Consider the following 25,191-nt stretch of genomic DNA (forward strand, 5'->3'; position numbering starts at 1 on the left):
TGATGTGTTGTGGTTTACTATGTTGTGGTGTGTTGTGGTTTACTATGTTGTGATGTGTTGTGGTTTACTATGTTGTGATGTGTTGTGGTTTACTATGTTGTGATGTGTTGTGGTTTACTATGTTGTGGTGTGTTGTGGTTTACTATGTTGTGATGTGTTGTGGTTTACTATGTTGTGGTGTGTTGTGGTTTACTATGTTGTGATGTGTTGTGGTTTACTATGTTGTGGTGTGTGTTGTGGTTTACTATGTTGTGGTGTGTTGTGGTTTACTATGTTGTGGTGTGTTGTGGTTTACTATGTTGTGATGTGTTGTGGTTTACTATGTTGTGATGTGTTGTGGTTTACTATGTTGTGGTGTGTTGTGGTTTACTATGTTGTGGTGTGTTGTGGTTTACTATGTTGTGATGTGTTGTGGTTTACTATGTTGTGGTGTGTTGTGGTTTACTATGTTGTGGTGTGTTGTGGTTTACTATGTTGTGGTGTGTTGTGGTTTACTATGTTGTGGTGTGTTGTGGTTTACTATGTTGTGATTTACTATGTTGTGGTGTGTTGTGGTTTACTATGTTGTGGTGTGTTGTGGTTTACTATGTTGTGATGTGTTGTAGTTTACTATGTTGTGGTGTGTTGTGGTTTACTATGTTGTGGTGTGTTGTGGTTTACTATGTTGTGATGTGTTGTGGTTTACTATGTTGTGGTTTACTATGTTGTGATGTGTTGTGGTTTACTATGTTGTGATGTGTTGTGGTTTAGTATGTTGTGGTTTACTATGTTGTGGTTTATTATGTTGTGGTTTACTATGTTGTGATGTGTTGTGGTTTACTATGTTGTGATTTACTATGTTGTGATGTGTTGTGGTTTACTATGTTGTGATTTACTATGTTGTGATGTGTTGTGGTTTACTATGTTGTGATGTGTTGTGGTTTACTATGTTGTGATGTGTTGTGGTTTACTATGTTGTGGTGTTACTATGTTGTGATGTGTTGTGGTTTACTATGTTGTGATGTGTTGTGGTTTACTATGTTGTGGTGTGTTGTGGTTTACTATGTTGTGATGTGTTGTGTTGTTTACTATGTTGTGGTGTTACTATGGTGTGGTTTACTATGTTGTGATGTGTTGTGTTTACTATGTTTACTATGTTGTGATTTACTATGTTGTGATTTACTATGTTGTGATGTGTTGTGGTTTACTATGTTGTGATGTGTTGTGGTTTACTATGTTGTGATGTGTTGTGGTTTACTATGTTGTGATGTGTTGTGGTTTACTATGTTGTGATTTACTATGTTGTGATTTACTATGTTGTGATTTACTATGTTGTGATGTGTTGTGGTTTACTATGTTGTGGTTTTACTGTGATGTGGTTTACTATGTTGTGGTGTGTTGTGGTTTACTATGTTGTGATGTTTACTATGTTGTGGTTTACTATGTTGTGATGTGTTGTTTACTATGTTGTGATGTGTTGTGGTTTACTATGTTGTTGTTGTGGTTTACTATGTTGTGATGTGTTTACTATGTTGTGATTTACTATGTGTGTTTACTATGTTGTGATGTGTTGTTTTACTATGTTGTGTTGTGATTTACTATGTTGTGGTGTGTTGTGGTTTACTATGTTGTGATGTGTTGTGGTTTACTATGTTGTGATGTGTTGTGGTTTACTATGTTGTGATGTGTTGTGGTTTACTATGTTGTGATTTACTATGTTGTTTTACTATGTTGTTGTGTTGTTTACTATGTTGTGGTTTACTATGTTGTGGTTTACTATGTTGTGATGTGTTGTGGTTTACTATGTTGTGATTTACTATGTTGTGATGTGTTGTGGTTTACTATGTTGTGGTTTGTGGTTTACTATGTTGTGGTGTGTTGTGATTTACTATGTTGTGGTGTGTTGTGGTTTACTATGTTGTGATGTGTTTTACTATGTTGTGTTTACTATGTTGTGGTGTGTTGTGGTTTACTATGTTGTGGTGTGTTTTACTATGTTGTGGTTTACTATGTTGTGATGTGTTGTGGTTTACTATGTTGTGATGTGTTGTGGTTTACTATGTTGTGGTGTGTTGTGGTTTACTATGTTGTGATGTGTTGTGGTTTACTATGTTGTGGTTGTGTTGTTGTGGTTTACTATGTTGTGGTGTTGTGATGTGTTGGTTTACTATGTTGTGATGTGTTGTGGTTTACTATGTTGTGGTGTGTTGTGGTTTACTATGTTGTGGTGTGTTGTGGTTTACTATGTTGTGGTGTGTTGTGGTTTACTATGTTGTGATGTGTTGTGGTTTACTATGTTGTGGTGTGTTGTGGTTTACTATGTTGTGATGTGTTGTGGTTTGGTGTGTTGTGGTTTACACTATGTTGTGATGTGTTGTGGTTTACTATGTTGTGGTGTGTTGTGGTTTACTATGTTGTGGTGTGTTGTGGTTTACTATGTTGTGATGTGTTGTAGGTCACTATGTTGTGATGTGTTGTGGTTTACTATGTTGTGATGTGTTGTGGTTTACTATGTTGTGGTGTGTTGTGGTTTACTATGTTGTGGTGTGTTGTGGTTTACTATGTTGTGGTGTGTTGTGGTTCACTATGTTGTGATGTGTTGTGGTTTACTATGTTGTGGTGTGTTGTGGTTTACTATGTTGTGGTGTGTTGTGGTTCACTATGTTGTGGTTTACTATGTTGTGGTGTGTTGTGGTTTACTATGTTGTGGTGTGTTGTGGTTTACTACTATGTTGTGGTTTACTATGTTGTGGTGTGTTGTGGTTTACTATGTTGTGGTTCACTATGTTGTGGTTTACTATGTTGTGGTGTGTTGTGGTTTACTATGTTGTGGTGTGTTGTGGTTTACTATGTTGTGGTGTGTTGTATGGTTTACTATGTTGTGGTGTGTTGTGGTTTACTATGTTGTGGTGTGTTGTGGTTTACTATGTTGTGATTTACTATGTTGTGATTTACTATGTTGTGATGTGTTGTGGTTTACTATGTTGTGGTGAGTTGTGATTTACTATGTTGTGATTTACTATGTTGTGGTGTGTTGTGGTTTACTATGTTGTGGTTTACTATGTTGTGGTGTGTTGTGGTTTACTATGTTGTGGTGTGTTGTGGTTTACTATGTTGTGGTTTACTATGTTGTGGTGTGTTGTGGTTTACTATGTTGTGATGTGTTGTGGTTTACTATGTTGTGGTGTGTTGTGGTTTACTATGTTGTGATGTGGTTTACTGTGTTGTGGTGTGGTTTACTGTGTTGTGGTTTACTATGTTGTGGTTTACTATGTTATGGTGCTTTAGTACATACTCAGCCACTGCCTGCTGCAGTCGCTTGGCCCTGAGCAGGGCCTCATCCCTCTCTTCATTTGCCAGACGCAACCGGGCCATCACTGCCTGGTCCCTATCCCTCTGAGCCTGGTATATCTCCTCCACTAGGGCTGAAGGAGAGAGACAAAGAGAGAGACAGTGAAAGAGAGAGAGAGAGAGAGAGAGAGAGTAGTAATGGAAATAGAAAAAAGAGAAATAGTAAAAGAGAGAGAGGGAAAGAGATAAAGAGATAGATATAAAGAGAGAGGAAGCATTGTTCTTAGTTTCTGACCATCAGTTACTGCTCAATAACAACGATAAGCTCCCTGTGGAAGAAAGTTATTGCCACTGAAACACTGTGGCACAGGTATTAACTCCAGTCAAACTCATTTTGTGGGGAAGTGAACTGCTGAGGTGATCTCCACAGAGGCTGGACATATAGTTGCCCCAAGCAATAAAGGCACAGTGTCTGGGCCTCAGAGTCAGGCAGTTGGTCGACATCGTCACAACATCAGCAAGCACTCATCATCTCACAATGGTTAAGAGATTGGCCAGTCCTTAACCCTAACTCAAGACGTTTGATTTGATAAACAAGGTTGAACAAACACTTTCAAGCCAAAAACATTGTGTTCTTCTAATGTCTGAAAACTAGACCGGTTTTAGTGAGAGTGAGCTGTGAAATGACTTGTCTAATGTGTTGCCAAATTGGGTTTGAGTTATGAAGAGCACATACTGAGTTAGACAAAAAGAAAAATAGTCCATCCATGAGTTCTTTTATGTAATACTGTCTGTCCCACTCATGGAGGGAAAACTTTTCTTATTGATACAGACTCTGTAGCCTGGCAGGGAGAGATTTCCCTTCAGCTTACACCTGACCCGGGTCCCGAAATTACTGCGCTGTATGCCGGCTGCCTTAAAACCAGCAGATTTTGGGATTACCACTGTCTTCAGATCCCTTTGTTAATCCCACTACGAAAGAGCCCCTGAGATCCATCAATAGCTAATTCTTCTCCCGTCTCAGAGATGTGGCTTAATGATAAACAGTGAGCCTCGCTGTAAGCCATTACAAAGTTCAGTAAGAAAATCAATATAGCATTTTAGCTGGAATTTGCTCATTAAACATCGCCTCCCTGAGCCATGCAAATCATATTAATATGAGGACGGCAAATAGGCTACACGACACACACTTTAAATTTATTAAAGGCACAATTGGAGCTGCTAATTGTGCAGCTCGATGTACCGTATTTTGTTTAATTATTAGGTGGGTTGGGAGGGCTCTCACCTAAGAAGAAAAGCAATAGTAAAGAAAAGAAGTTATTTGCTCAGCTAAATTCTAATATTTGTTCAGTGAAGGTTGGGAGCGGTTAAATTACATTAACAAATACGATTAGTAAGTTACAATTCGTTTTGATACTCAAGTTGCATGTAAAACAAATGTATCATTATTTTCCACACTTGACATCTCCGTTTTACTTCTACAAAAGTTCATTAGGGATAAAATGTCTGAGGAGAACGAAGTCGTAACTTCATCTTGTAGACATTGCTTGCCTTTAGGCCACCTTGGAAATCCTATGGGCCATCACTTTACATTACAGCGCAGAAAAAATTATAACTGGTCAGATAATAGGCTTTATTTGAGATCTTATTATCCTCAATGTACTCTATTGTACTGTCTGTACTGTACTGTATGACCCTTCCTACGGCCAGCCTTCCCATAGACCCAGGGTTTGTCCTTTCTCCTCTAGCCTCTCCCCCTCTATAACGTACCTCCAGCTTTCCCACAGGCCCAGGGTTTGTCCTCTCTCCTCTAGCCTCTCCCCCTCTATAACGTACCTCCAGCTTTCCCACAGGTCCAGGGTTTGTCCTCTCTCCTCTAGCCTCTCCCCCTCTATAACGTACCTCCAGCTTTCCCACAGGCCCAGGGTTTGTCCTCTCTCCCCTAGCCTCTCCCCCCTCTATAACGTACCTCCAGCTTTCCCACAGGGCCAGGGTTTGTCCTCTCTCCCCTAGACTCTCCCCCTCTATAACATACCTCCAGCTTTCCCATAGGCCCAGGGTTTGTCCTCTCTCCTCTAGCCTCTCCCCCTCTATAATGTACCTCCAGCTTTCCCACAGGCCCAGGGTTTGTCCTCTCTCCCCTAGCCTCTCCCCCCTCTATAACGTACCTCCAGCTTTCCCACAGGGCCAGGGTTTGTCCTCTCTCCCCTAGCCTCTCCCCCCTCTATAACATACCTCCAGCTTTCTCAAAGGCCCAGGGTTTGTCCCCCTCCATACCGTACCTCCAGCTTTCCCACAGGCCCAGGGTTTGTCCCCCCTCCATACCGTACCTCCAGCTTTCCCACAGGCCAGGGTTTGTCCCCCCTCCATAACATACCTCCAGCTTTCCCACAGGCCCAGGGTCTGTCCTCTCTCCTCTAGCCTCTCCCTCCTCCATAACATATCTCCAGCTTTCCCACAGGCCCAGGGTCTGTCCTCTCTCCCCTAGCCTATCCCCCCTCCATAACGTACCTCCAGCCTTCTCACAGGCCCAGGGTCTGTCCTCTCTCCCCTAGCCTCTCCCTCCTCCATAACATACCTCCAGCCTTCCCACAGGCCCAGGGTCTGTCCTCTCTCCCCTAGCCTCTCCCTCCTCCATAACATACCTCCAGCTTTCCCACAGGCCCAGGGTCTGTCCTCTCTCCCCTAGCCTCTCCGTCCTCCATAACATACCTCCAGCTTTCCCACAGGCCCAGGGTCTGTCCTCTCTCCCCTAGCCTCTCCCCCCTCCATAACGTACCTCCAGCCTTCTCACAGGCCCGGGCATCCAGTTGAGTCTGCATCAGCTCAGCGTCCACCAGCCTGCTCTCTAACTCCTTCTCCCTCACGGCCAACTTGTCCTGGAGCTGCCGGAGATCACAAAACCAGACAGACTTCAAAATTGGGACATTCATTGAATTGAGAAATTAATTGAAAATGGAATTAACCCCAACCAATGCTGAGCTGCAGAGCCTGTCGGTAATTGTCCAGACATAGTCGCTAACTTGCTTCACTCACAGACAGTAGCAAAAACCTCATGCAAAACACCAGATAGACACCTGACTCCATCCTGCAGTTTGACGACATACTAATTAACTGTTGTAGTTTCCCGGGTGGTGACAACCATCCATTTAACAAACAGAATATTATATAGATACCATCACTCAGGCGTTCTATAACAAGTTATACAATCGAGCCTCTACATCACATTATTTCAGACGCCAATAAAAAATAAGCACTGCTATTGAACTCCTAGAAATCTTGTCGGGGAGTGATATTTTACAAGACCTAGTGATAGATTTAACCTCCTGTCTTAAATATTTTGCCCCGAGTTGGTGTGTCCCCCCCCCGCACTTTGAAAACATGCCTCAGTTGAGTCCTCAGAGTCGGCTCTCACGGCCCTGCCAGCAAAAACAGACTCTTGGGAACTGTTCCTGACTTTCTGTCAGGAGTCACAGCTACTTGCAAACCAGAGGCATCAATTATAGCCGTTTCAGAGGGCCTCTCTGTGGCTACACCCTCTCTAACAGGCGCTCAGTTGCAAGAAGGCAGCCTGTGCACAGAGGGACACTGGGCATGCTCCAGACCAAACACAGGACAGGACAGGATAACCAGCTAGTCATATGCTTTGGACATGGCGGATAAGAGAGAGGTGGACAAGAGAGGTGGACACTCAATAGTTGGCAGCTGTGACAGACACAACACAATCATCTATTTAAAGAGGAAGAGGACAAGTTATGAGTGAAAAGAAAGCTGGAACCACAAATGCCATGTATTTTAGCTAGGACCTGTATCTAGCAGGGCAAGATACATTTCAATTACATTTAACATTTCAACCTACCTTCTTATTGAGCTCTCTGAGTGAATCCAGCTCCTTCAGCAGGAAGGCAATATTCTTCTCTTTGTCAAGGACGAGGCTTTGCTTTTTGGAGTCAAAGGAACTACTGCTAACTTTAATGTTTCCTTGGTCTTCTTTTATACTGCATCATGGGAGAAAAATAATTTGATTAGAGAGAGAGCAACAATATTAAAACTTGAGAGCGAACGGCAACACAAATTAGTTATAGCCTTGTCTCCAACGAAACAGACAGGCAATTATCAAATACGCAAGGGATGCACTCTGCACTATTTCAGGCATATTACAGTGTCTTTATTTACTCTGTTATATTAGGCAAATCATACAGTTGACCTTTAAGGTAATATTAAGTTATTACGGCAGTGTATTGCCATGTAGATTACTTCCCTATTGTAGCCAGGAATATGATTCCGCGCAACAATGCCTCATATTATTGTCTATCTATCTATCTACCTACCTACCTACCTACCTACCTACCTACCTACCTACCTACCTACCTACCTACCTACCTACCTACCTACCTACCTACCTACCTACCGTGGGGAGAATGAGTATTTGATACACTGCCAATTTTGCAGGTTTTCCTACTTACAAAGCATGTAGAGGTCTGTATTTTTTTTAATCATAGGTACACTTCAACTGTGAGAGACGGAATCTAAAACAAAAATCCAGAAAATCACATTGTATGATTTTATAAGTAATTAATTAGCATTTTATTGCATAACATAAGTATTTGATACATCAGAAAAGCAGAACTTAATATTTGGTACAGAAACCTTTGTTTCAGGATTTTAATCCACGACGGCGTAGTGTATTACTAATGGTTTTCTTTGAGACTGTGGTCCCAGCTCTCTTCAGGTCATTGACCAGGTCCTGCCATGTAGTTCTGGGCTGATCCCTCACCTTCCTCATGATCATTGATGCCCCACGAGGTGAGATCTTGCATGGAGCCCCAGACCGAGGGCAATTGACCGTCATCTTGAACTTCTTCCATTTTCGAATAATTGCGCCAACAGTTGTTGCCTTCTCACCAAGCTGCTTGCCTATTGTCCTGTAGCCCATCCCAGCCTTGTGCAGGTCTACAATTTTATCCCTGATGTCCTTACACCCTCTCTGGTCTTGGCCATTATGGAGAGGTTGGAGTCTGTTTGATTGAGTGTGTGGACAGGTGTCTTTTATACAGGTAACGAGTTCAAACAGGTGCAGTAAATACAGGTAATGAGTGGAGAACAGGAGGGCTTCTTAAAGAAAAACTAACAGGTCTGTGAGAGCCGGAATTCTTACTGGTTGGTAGGTGATCAAATACTTATGTCATGCAATAACATGCGAATGAATTACTTAAAAATCATACAATGTGATTTTCTGGATTTTTGTTTTAGATTCCGTCTATCACAGTTGAAGTGTACCTATGATAAAAATTACAGACCTCTACATGCTTTGTAAGTAGGAAAACCTGCAAAATCGGCAGTGTATCAAATACTTGTTCTCCCCACTGTATCTATCTATCTATCTATCTATCTATCTATCTATCTATCTATCTATCTATCTATCTATCTATCTATCTATCTAGACCTTCATATCAGATGCCAAATCATGTGACCTTTGATTGAATATCTTTACAAGAGGACAAAGACACAGTAGCACATCTTTATGTTGTAGAAACACAGGTTTAGGTCACTCAGAAACAGCTCTTGTTACCAGACAGACCACACACAAGGAAACAAAATGACAGGAGTGACGCTTTTTTACATCATCTTCATGCGCCAATATTGCCAAGTGTTATAGTGGGTACAGATACTCCTTCACAGGTACATGTACAGTGCCTTGGGAAAATATTCAGACCCTTTTGACTTTTCCCAAATTTTGCTACATTACAGCCCTTTTCAAACATTTATTAAATAAAACATTTTCCTCAGCAATCTACACACAATACCTCATAATGACAAAGCAAAAACAGGTTTGTATTAAAAAAACAAACAAACAGAAATACCTTATTTACATAAGTACTTAAGACTGTTTATTATGAGACTCGAAATTAAGCTTGGGTGCATCATGTTTCCATTGATCATAATTCACCTGTGGTAAATTCAATTGATTGGACATTATTTGGAAAGGCACACACCTGTCTATATAATGTCTCACAGTTGACAGTGCATGTCAGAGCAAAAGCCAAGCCATGAGGTCAAAGGAATTGTCTGTAGAGCTCGGAGAGGATTGTGTATAGGCACAGATCTGGGGAAGGGTACCAAAACATTCCTGCAGCATTGAATGTCCCCAAGAACACAGTGGCCTCCATCATTCCTGAAAATAGCTGTGCAGCGACACTCCCCATCCAACCTGACAGAGCTTGAGAGGATCTGCAGAGAAGAATGGGAGAAACCCCCCAAAATACGGGTGTGCCAAACTTGTAGGGTCATACCCAAGAAGCCTGGAATCGCTGTCAACAAAGTACTGAGTAAAGAATCTGAATACTTATGTAAATGTGGTGTTTATTTTTTATAAATGAGAAAAAATGTATAAAAAAACTGTTTTTGCTTTGTCATTATGGGTAGACTGATGAGTGGAAAAAATTATTGAATCAATTTTAGAATAAGGCTGTAATGTAACAAAATATGGAAAAAGTCAAGGGGTCTGAATACTTTCCGAATGCACAGTATGTGTTTCTCATGAAAGTGTTTCTGGGAGCCGTGCACGTAACTTTTTTTTTTGCGAAAATCACCTATTGACCAAAATACGATTTACGTATTTCTGACTACAGCGTTAGTTACGGTTGGGCTCTAAGAGAGCTCACCTTGATTGGAGAGCTTGGCTGGAGTCTGGAGGGACGAGGTGTCTTCTGTAGACTGGAGGACTGCCGTTCGACCCCTGGCTGTGACCCTCTGACCTGTATCCGTCCTGGGTGAATGGGCTCCGGCTGGAGGTCCTCTCCTCCTCCATCCTCCTGCCTGTGTCTGGAGCCCTGTGGTGGGTCTGAGGTGATGGAGATCTCCTGTGGTGGGCCTGGGGTGAGGGAGATCTCCTGTGGTGGGCCTGAGGTGAGGGAGATCTCCTGTGGTGGGCGTGCGGTGATGGAGATCTGGATGTCCGACTCTCTTCCTCTATGGGTCTAAAATACTGGGGGACTAAAGTTGCCGAGATGACAGAATGAATTAAGGTTAATAGGGTACAAATGCTAAAAAAAAACAAAAAAAAAACAGGCAACATCTGGTAAATGTTTTGTTCCATATCCTTCGGAAGTTGTGGGAAAATGGTTACACATCAATCACTGTGCAAAATACAGTAAAATGCTTAAATGAACATGTGGTAAGAAAATAAACGGACATTAGTGGCGTGTGAATAGAAATAAAACATCTAAGAGCATCTTCAACACCGACCATGACAATATTGTTCCACTTAAAGACCCAGTGAATTATGAGCTGGTGGAATGGGCTATTTTCAGTCATTTTGGGGAGGGATGGAGGGGCTTCTTGAGGAAACAAGGGAATACAAAGAGGCTTGGTGACTGGTGCTGGCAGGGAACTACATGGTGCTCTGTAAATGTTTCTGTTGAGAGCTGAGCCAGAGAGAAAGAGAGAAGAGAAGAGACGAGAGGGAGAGAAAGGGCGGCAGCTAGCCTAGCAGTTAGAGCATTCCCTATCCCCGAGCCGACTATGTGACAAATCTGCCGAGGTGCCCTTGAGCAAGGAACTTAACCTTAATTAGTGAAATTCTAATGCTCAATCCTGATAGAAAATAAGCCGTATTCAAAAAGGTCAAGTTATGATTGTTATGAACATAGAAAAGAAAAATACATGTTTAGAACTGATAATTCATCTGGCCTGGTGGAAGAGCGAATGCAATTCATTGATTATCGAATGTGATGATGGACACAGCTTTGTAGAACCATTACATACACAGCCTCTGCTCAACAAACTCCGTTGGGGGCCTGCAGTTCGCAAATGACATTGCGCTGCTTATCACCCCTCACTGCAGTCAAGCAATGCATTCCGCCAAGAGTCGTTCACAATCTAATCCGGTTGCGGCCTCAGCTAGGCCTTGTTTCAAATGTTTCAAGACATAATCTTATTGGTATGCTTAGAAATCAACAAAGGCACCTTGTTTAAAGCACACGTTTACAAGTCTCAGTCACAAAGGACAGCTCAAATAAGCCACCTATGGTGAACAACTTGTCAGAGGCTTTGTAGAATCATGACTCTTTCGAGTTTTGAGTTCATCGTTCACCGGTAGGGGGACCCGAGTAATGGGCATGACTGAATCAAATGAACGAAATAAGTCGAAAGAGTCGTGTTCTTTTGGCTGAAAGAGTAGAAAAGATCCGAGATAGTAAGAGCCGAACTTCCCAGCAGTACTTTAAAGTATGATTGCCTTCCAAGTTCCAACTTGACCTCCTCGTTCAAGCGTCACATGAAAAATGACTCCTCTTTATGATTACGAAATATATTTTAAGGAATAAAACATCAATGCAATTCAAATATGGTAGAATTCAAACATGAGCTGGTTTAAAGAGCACCAAACATTGCATCAAGTGTTTTGCTTTTTTAAAGCAGCAGTCTGTTGTGTTAATAAATGTGTTGTGATGGAGAAGCCCATGAGCAGCATTGCCCCACTATGTCCAAAAGAAGCTCCAGCTTAGCGGTGACAATTATTTTGCAAAAGGTCAGGTTTTGAAGTGGAGATCAGGGAGGTCTGCTGCCTCCTCGTATCGTTGTTGCCAGGGTCTTCCTCTCTGGATTGTTGCAGACAATTATTAGTATTCTCTTTAAGACTCACCAATGCAAACAGTACATTCAAACATGAATAACACCAAACGCGCTTATATAGCCCCCTTTGTCACACTGAAAATATGGGACACATTGTTCCTAAACCTGGGTTACCATTTAAAAAAACAAACATTCTGGTCGTGACGGGTCCCCACAAAGACAACTGCCTCCACAAAGTATGGCATTTCCCAATGGTGAGAGCTGGTGTTGTTTAATCTGACAGTGGATGGGCTGTTGGCTGTTTCCTATGGGGAAAAACTGAGGGAGATTCTCCTTTCAAGGATGAGAAAAATCTACTCAAAGACTGGGGCTGCAAGGATAGATGTGACGTTTTACGTGGTAAATAGTGTAAAAGTCAAGAAGACACATTGAATTGAATTTATTTTGTGTAACAAAATGTACAATGTGGACCCAGAGGATATTCATGAAAACGCTCGTTTCCAAATTGGTCCTCGATGGTAAAAACAATAGCACATATAAATTATTAAAAGACAAGAGAAAATGACAAACAACCATAAATACATTGAATTACATTGACATCCTAAAAAGTGGCCCTATTCACAGCACTTCTCCCTAACCTTAAAAATCAACCATATTCATTTCACATTAAAACAATCTATTCATTACACATCATACTGATCCTTCAAATGAATACACCTGACTGGCAGTAGGGGGCACAAGGGGCAGTGGAACGGTTTCTCTTACTTAGACAACCGTGTCTAAATTAAAACCATTTCTACTTTTTCTTTGCTTGATCTCCAGGGGGAGGCTACTCCATAGACAAATCCCTGTGTAGAAAAACGTGCTCCTCGCAGTACTGTTTACTCTTGGGATTTTACAAGACCTAACACTAGCTCTGGTATTGTAACTGTGTTGGTTATAGAACATAACAATGTGGTTTTTCATATAACCTGGGGCACAATCATTTAAGATGTCAAACATATGATTAAGTTTAAGTTGGTCCACTCTGGACTCCAAAGGCAACACGCCCACCTCCCGGAACTCCTGTACCCCTATGTGGGTCCTAGGGGAGACATTCAGCATATACCTGATAACATTATTTTGCATGACCTGCATCAGCTTTTCTGATAGCCCGCTATACCAAGCAGAGCAGGCATAATCAAAATGACACTGAATCAAGGTTGAGATAAGCAGTTTCTTAACTTTGATGTTAAAATACAGTGGTGGAAAAAGTACCCAATTGTCATACTTGAGTAAAAGTAAAAGATACCTTAATAGAAAATGACTCAAGTAAAAGTCGCCCAGTACAATATTACTTGAGTAAAAGTCCAAAAGTGTTTGGTTTTAAATATTCTTATGTATTAAAAGTAAATGTAATTGCTAAACAATACTTAAATATCAAAAGTAAAAGTATAAATCATTTCAAATTCCTTATATTAAGCAAATCATATGGTACCATTTTCTTTTTAAATGGATAGCCAGGGGCAAACTCCAACACTCAGATATAATTTACAAACGAAGCATTTGTGTTTAGTTAGTCCGCCAGATCAGAGGCAATAGGGATGACCAGGGATGTTGATAAGTGTGTGAATTAGACCATTTTCCTGTCTTGCTAAGCATTTAAAATGTAACGACTACTTTTGGGTGTCAAGGAAAATGTATCGAGTGAAAAGTAAAAGATGTAAAAAATACAAATATTAAAGTACAAACTAATTAAGTAGTACTTTCAAGTATTTTTACTTAAGAACTTTACACAACTTAAAATATCTAGTGTAGATATAGATATAAACATCTCTATTTGTTCGCCATTTTAGAAAGAATTTTAGCAGCAATCAGGTTTCCAGAAAGGGATTGATCTAGGGACACACAAAGATAAGTTACACTTGTTTTAGATTCAATCTCCTTGCCTGCACAGTTTTCTTTTATCTTGTCAGCACTAAAGCAATCTACGATTCAGTTTTTCTCCCAAATGTAGCGACAATTTGTTGTCAGTTAACCAATCTCTAACAAAATGCAATTCCTTACTCAGGGTCTCCTCTATGTAAACTGTATCATCAGCATAAAGCAGGAGTTTGCGCTTTACTGTATCTGGCATATCATTAACGTATATAAGAAACAAGAGAGGCCCTAAAATTGATCCCTGTGGTACTCCAGAGGATATTTCTTTGGCCTCTGACAGAAAATCACTAACATTGCATACTTGTGTTCTGTTGGTCAGATAAGACCCAAACCAATTCACTGTTACATCATTTAGACCCATGCATTTCCGTTTCATCAGGGGAATATCATGGTCCACAGTGTCAAAATCTTTCTGCAACCTGTATATTTCCACATCTCACTTTCCTGCTTGATGTGGTCAAAAAGGTGGATAAGGCAAGTATCCGTGGAATGAGCGGTTCTAAAGCCAGATTGGAGTTCATAAAGAAGTTTGTGCTCGAGAAGGTATCCTTCAAGTTGATTAAAAACTCATCTCTCAACAACTTTGGATAAGGTGCTGAGCATCGACACAGGCCTGTAGTTTCCAATATAGGGTCAAAATATGCGTTATCATTTTAGCAGTGACACAAGCATCATCCTTTATGAATCTTGCAGGAAGGCTCTCCTTTATGAATCTTGCAGAAAGGATATCCAGCCCAGTTGCTTTGTTTGTGCTCAATAAGCATAGTAGTCCTCTGTCACCATGCACAGCTCCAACAAATCATTTGTGATACCTTTGCTATGGTAAAAGTTGTTAAATGAAAGACTGGCCATAGTGTCCAGAACAACTTCTTAATCAAAGATGAGGCTATAGTGGTAAACAATGTGTTAAAATGATTTGCAACCTTTTCCTGGTCATGGAAAACATCATCAATATCCAGGCCAATACTACAAGATTTTACCTTATGGAGTTTATGAGCCAATGTCCTTTAACATGTTCCACAGTTTACGAGGCTGGTGTAAGTTCTCATTAACAGTGTCTATGTACTTTAATAATGCCACTTTAATAATGTTTACATATCTTGCATTACTCATCTGATATGTTTATACTGTATTCTATACTATCTATTGCATCTTAGCCTATGCCGCTCTGACATTTCTCATCCATATATTTATATATTCTTATTCCATTCCTTTACTTAGATTTGTGTGTATTAGGTATTTGTTGTGGAATTGTTAGGTATTACTTAGATATTGCTGCACTGTCAGAACTAGAAGCACAAGCACTTTGCTACACTCGCAATTACATCTGTTAACCATGCGTATATGACCAATATAATTTGATTTGTATTGTTGGGATTTGTCCTTATCCATTTTGCTGGTTTCTACAGTTAATATAACCATAATAATCGTGTTGTAGATTTGTCCTTCTGAATTTGGCCAGGCAGCGATCCCGTTCCCTTATGAGGTCTAAGATCTCAGAAGTGATCCATTTCCCTGACCGCTGTTTGATTGGAATTTGTTTCGCCGGAGCCAGAAAGTCGAGTGCAGACAGAAAAAGATCTTTAAAAAGATACCAAGTTTGATCAACATCATCACAGTTTAGTACATGAGACTAATCCAAAATTCCAAGTACTTCTACAAAACGTTCCTTTCATAGACCGTACCTTCATGTAGATATTACCTGGCTCAAGTAGGATTTTTGATTTCTTACGGGTACAGTAGTTTACCATATGATCACTAAAACCAATATTTAAGATACCTGACTGACAGACTTTCTCTTGATCTGATACAATAATCAAATCCAAAGTTGATTTACTGTCAATTCACACCTGGGTTTGGCTCAACAATCAGTTGTTTTAGTCCAAATAACTGATCAAAGTTGTACAGGTCATTTAACTTTTCTTGGGTGATAAGTGCACATTGGTATTAAAATCACCAAGCAGAATACATTCCCTATCAGCAAATACATTGTGATCACAGCTATTCGATTCAAGTAAATCATATAAATGATTATGCTTAGGAGGCCGATAGCACACACCAACAAGTATGGGAGGACATTTAGGAAGAAGTATATGTACCCATGATGAGTAGGGCCAACAGCCTTTGCTTGCAAAAACGTCTCCTTTTGGAGTTCCTTTCCGGCTCGCTCCTGATACAACAGGAAACACCACTCTGCTTGCCATCTTTTAATAATCGTACAGTCCATGTCATTAATAGCTATTTGGCTAGCAAGACTAAGTGTTTTAGCTACAGCCCAAATGTATATTTGAGCAGAGGAGCTGAATACATTTACATATCAGGAGTGTTTGGTGAAGGGTGGGTAAATACCAATGACGTATATAAACCCTGGAATGCTGATGCTATGTATTGGCCAATGAGAGGCTTTGAAGCCATCGGTCGGCCATATTGGCACTCCCCAGAAGTATCAGTCCTCCATAGGAATGAATGGAATTCTACAGTCTTTCAATGAAATGTTTCAAGGACAAATTTACATGTATTTAACCATTGTTTACATTAGCACTTAAAAATGTTTAACTTTAAGGAATTTTTTGAAATATTACAAAAAATGTTATCTTTAGCTTACATAATATAATTTAAAGTATGCATTAAGGTGTGTGTAATAAAATACATGTGGCATACCAAATGTAGACATTAGTAAATGCATTTCTACAGCTTCCAAAATATTTTATTTCCAACGGTGGGGGAGTGCCAAGATGGAGGTGCGGTGGCTTCAAAACAGCACCCCCTGTCAGTCATCTAGTGTACATATAAATCAATGGGTAAATACTCTGTTTATCGCTCATTGTCATTCCAACCAGTTTATCTAAATAGTGGCATTGCCATATGACTTCGGACGGTCTAGGTAATGGTTATTAGATGGCAAAGTGACACCCTAGCTGGAAGTGATTTACACTTGTAAATAAATGTGTATGTATCGCATGGAACAGCATTGAAACTAAAGCAAGTGGGTAAACAGGCAGGAAAACCCATGCTCTGAAATTTGCAGTCATTTACACAGGTTTCCAAATACTGAAGTGAACAAAATATTCCTATAATGTGCAATTACAAACACAGATACAGTGGGGCAAAAAAATATTTAGTCAGCCACCAATTGTGCATGTTCTCCCACTTAAAAAGATGAGAGGCCTGTAATTTTCATCATAGGTACACTTCAACCATGACAGACAAAATGAGAAAAAAAATCCAGAAAATCACATTGTAGGATTTTTAATTAATTTATTTGCAAAATATGGTGGAAAATAAGTATTTGGTCACCTACAAACAAGCAAGATTTCTGGCTCTCACAGACCTGTAACTTCTTCTTTAAGAGGCTCCTCTGTCCTCCACTCGTTACCTGTATTAATGGCACCTGTTTGAACTTGTTATCTGTATAAAAGACACCTGTCCACAACCTCAAACAGTCACACTCCAAACTCCACTATGGCCAAGACCAAAGAGCTGAAAAAAAATTGTAGACCTGCACCAGGCTGGGAAGACTGAATCTGCAATAGGTAAGCAGCTTGGTTTGAAGAAATCAACTGTGGGAGCAATTATTAGGAAATGGAAGACATACAAGACCACTGATAATCTCCCTCGATCAGTAACACACTACGCCGCCAGGGACTCAAATCCTGCACTGCCAGACGTGTCCCCCTGCTTAAGCCAGTACATGTCCAGGCCCGTCTGAAGTTTGCTAGAGAACATTTGGATGATCCAGTAGAATATTGGGAGAATGTCATATGGTCAGATGAAACCAAAATATAACTTTTTGGTAAAAACTCAACTCGTCGTGTTTGGAGGACAAAGAATGCTGAGTTGCATCCAAAGAACACCATACCTACTGTGAAGCATGGGGGTGGAAACATCATGCTTTGGGGCTGTTTTTCTGCAAAGGGACCAGGACGACTGATCCGTGTAAAGGAAAGAATGGGGCCATGTATCGTGAGATTTTGAGTGAAAACCTCCTTCCATCAGCAAGGGCATTGAAGATGAAACGTGGCTGGGTCTTTCAGCATGACAATGATCCCAAACACACCGCCCGGGCAACGAAGGAGTGGCTTCGTAAGAAGCATTTCAAGGTCCTGGAGTGGCCTAGCCAGTCTCCAGATCTCAACCCCATAGAAAATCTTGAAAGTCTGTGTTGCCCAGCACCAGCCCCAAAACATGACTGCTCTAGAGGAGATCTGCATGGAGGAATGTGCCAAAATACCAGCAACAGTGTGTGAAAGCCTTGTGAAGACTTACAGAAAATGTTTGACCTCTGTCATTGCCAACAAAGGGTATATAACAAAGTATTGAGATAAACTTTTGTTATTGACCAAATACTTATTTTCCACCATAATTTGCAAATAAATTCATAAAAAATCCTACAATGTGATTTTCTGGATTTTCCCCCTCATTTTGTCTGTCATAGTTGAAGTGTACCTATGATGAAAATTACAGGCCTCTCTCATCTTTATAAGTGAGAGAACTTGCACAATTGGTGGCTGACTAAATACTTTTTTGCCCCACTGTACATACAGCCAGCGTAGCCCTCAAGCACTGAAGAAAGACATCCATTTCCAAAATGCTATATTTTGTGTCTTGAAAGATAGGATTTAAAATAAGGTCAGATACCTTGTGGCCAGTCTTTGTCAGGTTCCTCTAGTACAAGTTGATTTGATGTTGTGCCCAAAATGGCTCCCAAGTCAGTACTTCTGAAATAAAGCAAAATAAAAACTTAAACTGATAGAACGAAAGGTGAAATTCTGAAGAAACTTAGATGAAGAATTCAAATTAAACAATTCAAAATGTACTCAAATGAATTAAAAATGATTTTGAATCTACTGCTAATATCCATTAATATTGCAGTGCATGGATGGGTATGGTAGAATTTATAGCTGAGCATGGCCTGAGCTCAGATGTTCAAATGGGCCACTGCTGTAGCTAACAGGGGCCGCGTCCCAAACGGCGCCCTACCTACATAGGGCTCCGGTCAAAAGTAGTGCACTATATAGGGAATAGGGTGCCCTTTGAGACGCAAGCAGGGACTTGACAGGTGAGTCGTGGGGTCAGGGAAAAGAGAGCTCATCACTGTCAACACTGTCACAGCAGCATGACCTTCCCAGTGCTAAGCCTGTAAGCTACGGCAAGCAAGTCTTAACCATCTTTAAACTGGAAAAAGTCTCATAGCATCCTTTTTACAGGATGTGGTAGCTATTTCTAATCTTTTTGTGGACATTTACAAACAGCATTGAGTCTGAAAGAGGGTGTTGTTGAGAGAAATAAAATGCTCTTTGAAGACAAGGGTGCAATGAAAATCATGTTAACACAATCGACAATGCGGGAACAAAGGTACCTAACACATTGACATAGTGTACAGTGTACACACTCCCCGTACAGTAGCTAATTGTATTCGTATCCAATTTAGTTTTCGCATTCAACTGAGGATGAACAAACTAGAAGACTACGAGCTTGTATTTTTAGCCAACATTCGCTCAGGATTTAGAACACGCAAGTCGACAAAGAAGAAGTCATTATTGCAGCGAGTCGTCACAGTAACACTGATAAACATCCCGTAATATTATAACAAACATTTTTTTTGTCACGTGGGTGAAAAGCCATACCCAAACAATGTCAGTAGATACGAGCGGAGGAGAATAATACGAGGGCATCTTTACCCAAGTTGTGGCAGCGTGGTCTCTGAGCGTTGGTGCCTTACCGGGGAGGGCAGTCTTTGTTTCAGCTCCTCATTGACTTTAGGATTAGCTGAAAATAATATAGAAATGGATATGATTCATTTAAAATCAGGAAAAATGCATTTCGTTGGGAGGCACCGAAGCATACACTTTACAGTACATTAGCCTAGAGGAAAGGTTAGTATTAATTATAGCCTGTCAATATGATCTCAGGGGTACGTACATCTCCTGCAGAGAGAGGATCTTTAATAACCTCCCTGAGTCTAGCAAAACAAGACCGACATCTTTCATTTGCAGAGTGAAATGGTGCTTTATTTAAGTCATCTCATCATCTAGCCCCTATCGCGCCACTGCGTACCATTGCTCGAACTAACAGTTTATCAAGGCACTAATGTATGCCGGCAATTAACAAATCATAATCCTGTCACGCAGATATCATTTAATGCTTTTAGTTATCAGGAAAGTAAACAGTCATTTAATACTGCTCAAGCCCCGTATCAGATCCTCCTTCCTCGTTAGGAAGCCCCACCAATTAAAGTTCAGCCTCTACTCAGGTGTAATTAAAGGATGGCTGTTAAATTGGTTCCGATAACTGCAAGTTAATTCATAAGCAAGCAACAAATACACTGACTGGAAGCAATTAAGGGAACCATTGACATTCACTGTTTGGGGGAGGGAGCAGGAAGGGAGCCTGTTGCTCTTAGACAGTGTGTGTGTGTGTGTGTGTGTGTGTGTGTGTGTGTGTGTGTGTGTGTGTGTGTGTGTGTGTGTGTGTGTGTGTGTGTGTGTGTGTGTGTGTGTGTGTGTGTGTATACTGTAGGAGAGGGCTACCATCTAGTGGTGACAGGGCTAAGACAAAAGACAATTAGAATACACCCACTGCAGTAAGAGACTTCAACAGAATCCTTCCAGATGCAGCATGGGAGCTGGGCTAGCATTCTGAAGCTGGGGCAACCTCAGAGGCACAAAGTGGTTTCTATTGTATGAACCATATAGATATTGATAGATATACAAATCACTTTAGAATCTCCAGAAAGTGTCTCTATCCTGCTCTTTAGGGTATACGGATGGCCCAAACATTGTTTCTAGAAGAGGGCGAAGGTTGTTGAAAGACAGATATAACAAGGCATATGAGTTTGTGGGTCCACAACCACTGAGAGTTTAGGAGAAGAAGGAGACCTAGAGACAGATCCAGGAGAGGAGGGAGAAAGAGTGATTGAGTGAACAAGAAAGAAGTGGGAAAAAGAGAAAGCTCTTGGGAGGTTGGGTGCATGGCGGGTGGGTGACCTCTAGGGCAGATGCCAGTGGAACGTTATCCCTGTGTTGTAAGCCAGCACACACTGCTCACACACTGCTCACACGCTATTCAGCTCTGACACGGTGAGGCGTGAACGGACAACTGGCTTTTTGTGGGAGAAACAACAGGGCTCCATTAATCCCAGTGATAGACTCTGGGCAAAAGCTAGTCTTTTGGGGGAGGATTTGGTAGAAGGAGAGGGACTTTTGAGCCGGTACGGCTGGTAGCAGTGGTAGGTATGGCTCAGGAGATTGGTAATCCTTTAACATGAACATGAGAAAGTAGCTTTGATAAAGGAGAAGCAGAAAAACAGAGCATACAAACCTGACCTTTTGATGTTCTCATCATTTTGGATGGGGGGACGAAGGAACCGAGATGGGATTGGAACGGCAAAGGGCGCAGCTCGACAAAATACGAACTTGAATCATTGATTGACGTGGGTTTCCACACAGTGAATCACCAAACAAAGCATTAATGAAATATGATCCAATAATCCATTCCGCCCCCAAAAAGAGACTTTATTTCTATCCTTTCATAGAAGTTTTGCACCACGAGATGAGAGTTGCTCTTTCAAAGCTTAATGTTGCACTTGGAGGAGGTTATGTGGGAGATACAAAGACCTGCCTATCAATGAATAGATGTGAACCAATCAATCCAATCATGATTAGCAGTTATATTATAGTCATTCTTTGTCAAGGTCATTATTTCCCACAAGCAAGGTTGGGCACTTTTAAAAAATGTATTTCAGAAATAGTATGCATGTTGATCAATCAAGTTACAAGTGCCTGGTATGGTCAACAGAACATAATTGGGTGCTTAAAGAGAACCCCAACTCAAATTGTAAGCTATCCCGATTCATGAATTGGATTAGAATTCATATACTAGTGTTTCAATTCAGTGACGTTTAAGAGACAAACAGATGCCTGCAATTGAAACAATGGTGAAAGAGTGCTGGTTTAAAATCCATGACAATAGCCTTTAAATGATGAAACCAGCTTTATCCGGCATTTCAAACTTTTCTCATTTTCTTTTGTCCTTTCCTGTCTTTCTGTGATCTTCATATTCTTGCCTTGTAGACTTTGAGCTAATTGCCTCTGTGGGCTACTTATTATTCATGTACAATTATTGCAGCGTAATGTCTTTAAATCCTTTTAAATGACCATTCATGCATCGCATTCATTGAAAAAGCCTTTGAAGTCTGTCAAAGATGGAATTCTTCAAAAAGAAATATCTAAGCCCAATCTCAGTCAACCAATACCGGGTTTTGCATTCCCCCCACTCACCCCCTAATATAAACAAAATTCCATTAATTTTTTAAGCTGCATTTAATACATTTTCCGCGGCAAAAGTTTCCAGATTCCACAGTCATTTGTATTCCAGCTGACTTGATGAATATTAATAACAGTGTTATCCTGATTAAATGGGCTTCATACAAAATCCCTGTGAATCCTCCAGCTCAGGCTTCAAATCTTCCCACTATTCTTTATGAATTTTGATACAGACATTAATCTGGAGAGGAACTTAAAGCAGGTTTAATTGTGCAGCGGCCAGTAAAATGCAGATGGATGGAGAATGTAGTAGGTGGTTAGGTAAACATACATCTTATGGAACACTAACACCCAGAGAAGGCACCTGCTGAGACAGTTGATTGTCATGGGCTGCCTGTTCCAAGGCAGGTGATGGACTTGACTTCCCTGGGATGAAAAGATTTGGATACATTCTTCCTATTTTGCTCCACAAAAGGCCCATCTATGACATGTGGAATTGTTTTATTAAACGTATTACACTTTAATTTATGTAGTTTATTGATTTGACTATTGCAATAACAGTGTGGTTATATAGTTTACATGTATTATTCATGCTAAAAATACAAATGCAACCAATTTCTCATTTGAATCAACTGGTATGGAATCCCTAGTTTTTCAAATACTGTACAAGTTTTATGTTTACCATAAAGAAATAAGTGAAAGCTAACCGATTCTTTCTGAAACTATCAGGAGACATAAATAAGCCTAATGTGCCGATAAAATAAGAACCTTTTTAGAACAACAAAGTTAGACAATTATTGGGGGGTTTAAGTCATTAATCCAAATGATCTTTTCTCAAACTTTCAACAACATTTCACTCAAAACTTCCACAAAGGGTTCTTCCATAGGTCTACATGCCAGTGATATATATTTGGACATGGGGCTATTCTTAAAAGAAAGCGAACAGGTCATTTGTAAAGGGTCTTTTAAAGAGAGGCGAGTACAGGGTGGAATTCCATGACATTAATAGGTATGGACAATGAAGCACCGAGCCAGCCAGGGCCCATTTCAGCCTTTATGCAGTAACTGACCTTAGCACCTTTCCATTTCATAGTTCATCCACCATCAAAACTGACAAAATGCTGAATAGACTGGTAAAAAAAAAAACACTCAACTTGAGGACCTCTGAAGGGACAAATATTGATCTGTGTGTAATATTAACCATTCCCACAAGGTAAATGGAGGGCAAAGAGAGAGCAGGAGGTGTGTGAGAGGCGAACAAAGAGGGAACACACAATGGCCGACCACGACGAGTGATGCAGAGATTTCTGTTGAGGTCGTTTCACAGCCGCCGGTGGCCTGCCTGAAACGGTGACATAGCTAGTTACAGTTGTTCACTTTCAAGTGGTATACATCATAACATAACTACGTTCTAAAGCTAGATAGATGTGTGGCTACAACTTCTAAGAGAACTCGTGATTGCCGAGCGAATGACATTTTCGTCATTGTCTTACGTCAGACAGCATAACTTTGTTTGAGGTACTAGTGCTGTGTACAAGTGAAGCCGCCTTTCAGGAGACAATGCATATTTGTTGCCAAAACAATGTGCTAAGTTGACAAAGGTCAACCTCAGACAACACCACAACCACGGTGCAGGCAGAGAGAGGTCACCTAAAATAAGTATTGATGATGAAACTGCGTCTCATCACTCTTACAGAACTTTTCCCCCCTCAAACTTATACTACTACGTCAAAGTGAAAGACTATTGGAAAGTAAAACTTTTGGTCAAATAGTTTGCATCCACCCAGTAGAGCTGCCCTATTAAACCACCTCACTAATCAAGGTGTGTGAATGTGTGCCTACACCCTGATTAGGACTATACCTGGGCTTAGTGCCTCTCTGATGGTAGACTGGGAGCCCTGAGAGGAAGGATATTGGACCACGAGATCTCTATCTATCGGCGGCTCAGCCTCAGTGATAGTGATAATTGAATTGAGCCCTGGGGAATGTATGGTGAAAGCCGCACCACTGCAGATCCTCCGCAGGATGGATCCAGTCTGGGTGGCAGTCTGTAAACAGGACAGGAAGCGCTGATCCTCCAGCATTAGGGGGGGGGAATGACCTGCAGAATCAGCCAGGATGAGTGGCTCATTTTCACAAAGATCCAGCTAATTTTTGGCGAGAAAAATCCGGGAGCCGAGAGGCTTGGGGGGAGCCAAGGAAGCAAGCCCACCCTTCCCAATCCCTTGTAGGTGTGACAGCTGTGTAGAGTGAATAGCTTAGAGCATGAAACCCTGCTGCAGACTGCTAGATCAGCCCCTGAATATCTTATCTCACACTCAGGAGAGAAAAAGGCATCGCTCTGTCTGATTGTACTTACTGCATTGTATCCCTGGTTGAAAACGTGAAGGTGATCCTGAAGCCTCTGCACATAAAGTGACTGTGAGAAATAGTGAACCTGTTTTCACAAGGGCTTTATGAAAAATTATGCATAGCCTCAGTATGTAGGCCTAGGAAAAGGATACAGGATTTATTTTGTGATGGTAACTTGAAAAGTAAACTATGACTAGCTATACGTATAGTTACAATTTCATTTCAAGTCTATTTGTGGAAGTGAAAAGTCACTGCTTACCAGTACTCTACAAATCTACTGTAAGCTCTTCAGAAGATTTGTTTTTATTTAACCTTTATTTAACTAGGCAAGCTGAGAACAAATTCATATTTACAGTGACGGCCTACCCCGGCAAAACCCTAACCTGGACGACGTTGGGCCAATTGTGCGCCACCCTATGGGACTCCCAATCACAGGTCGGTTGTGATACAGCCTGGAATCGAACCAGGGTCAGTAGTGACGCCTCTAGCACTGAGATGTAGTGCGTTAGACCGCTGCGACACTCGGGAGCACTCGGGACAACCAGTGACGAAAAAGCCAAGATTAATGTCTGAGGTAAAATTCAAAAGCGGTTGCATTTGAATCAATGTGAACGCTGTCTAATAGCATTTATCCAAACACACCATTTACACAGTGAATCGAGCTTGGCTAAAAGTACATGATAACACAAACCCATCATAGTGTGTATGGCCTTAGTCACTATAAAGGACTTGTTTAAATTCTTAATACTGTTGGACGAATGAGGAAGACAAATCTTATCAGCTAAGCTAACAAGAGTGCAAATACAGTGCA

General features: G+C 40.9%; 1 protein-coding gene across 3 annotated transcripts in view; it reads right to left on the reverse strand.

The window, feature by feature from the left end:
• mipol1 (mirror-image polydactyly 1) overlaps positions 1-25,191 on the reverse strand; it is a 77,719-nt gene that overhangs the window by 33,218 nt on the left and 19,310 nt on the right. The window contains exons 3-8 of one of the 3 annotated variants that reach the window (XM_035743328.2): positions 19,446-19,533; positions 18,403-18,479; positions 9,936-10,266; positions 7,130-7,268; positions 6,050-6,155; positions 3,275-3,404 (exon numbers count right to left, since the gene is read on the reverse strand). In XM_035743328.2, the coding sequence (XP_035599221.2) occupies positions 3,275-3,404; positions 6,050-6,155; positions 7,130-7,268; positions 9,936-10,266; positions 18,403-18,479; positions 19,446-19,533 (871 nt within the window). Of the gene's footprint in view, positions 1-3,274; positions 3,405-6,049; positions 6,156-7,129; positions 7,269-9,935; positions 10,267-18,402; positions 18,483-19,445; positions 19,534-25,191 lie in introns of all 3 variants that reach the window. The other 2 variants (XM_035743327.2, XM_035743329.2) reach the window with 2 other exon arrangements.

Source organism: Oncorhynchus keta, chromosome 29 (assembly GCF_023373465.1).
Source record: "Oncorhynchus keta strain PuntledgeMale-10-30-2019 chromosome 29, Oket_V2, whole genome shotgun sequence".
In the NCBI taxonomy this organism is placed as follows: Eukaryota; Metazoa; Chordata; class Actinopteri; order Salmoniformes; family Salmonidae; genus Oncorhynchus; species Oncorhynchus keta.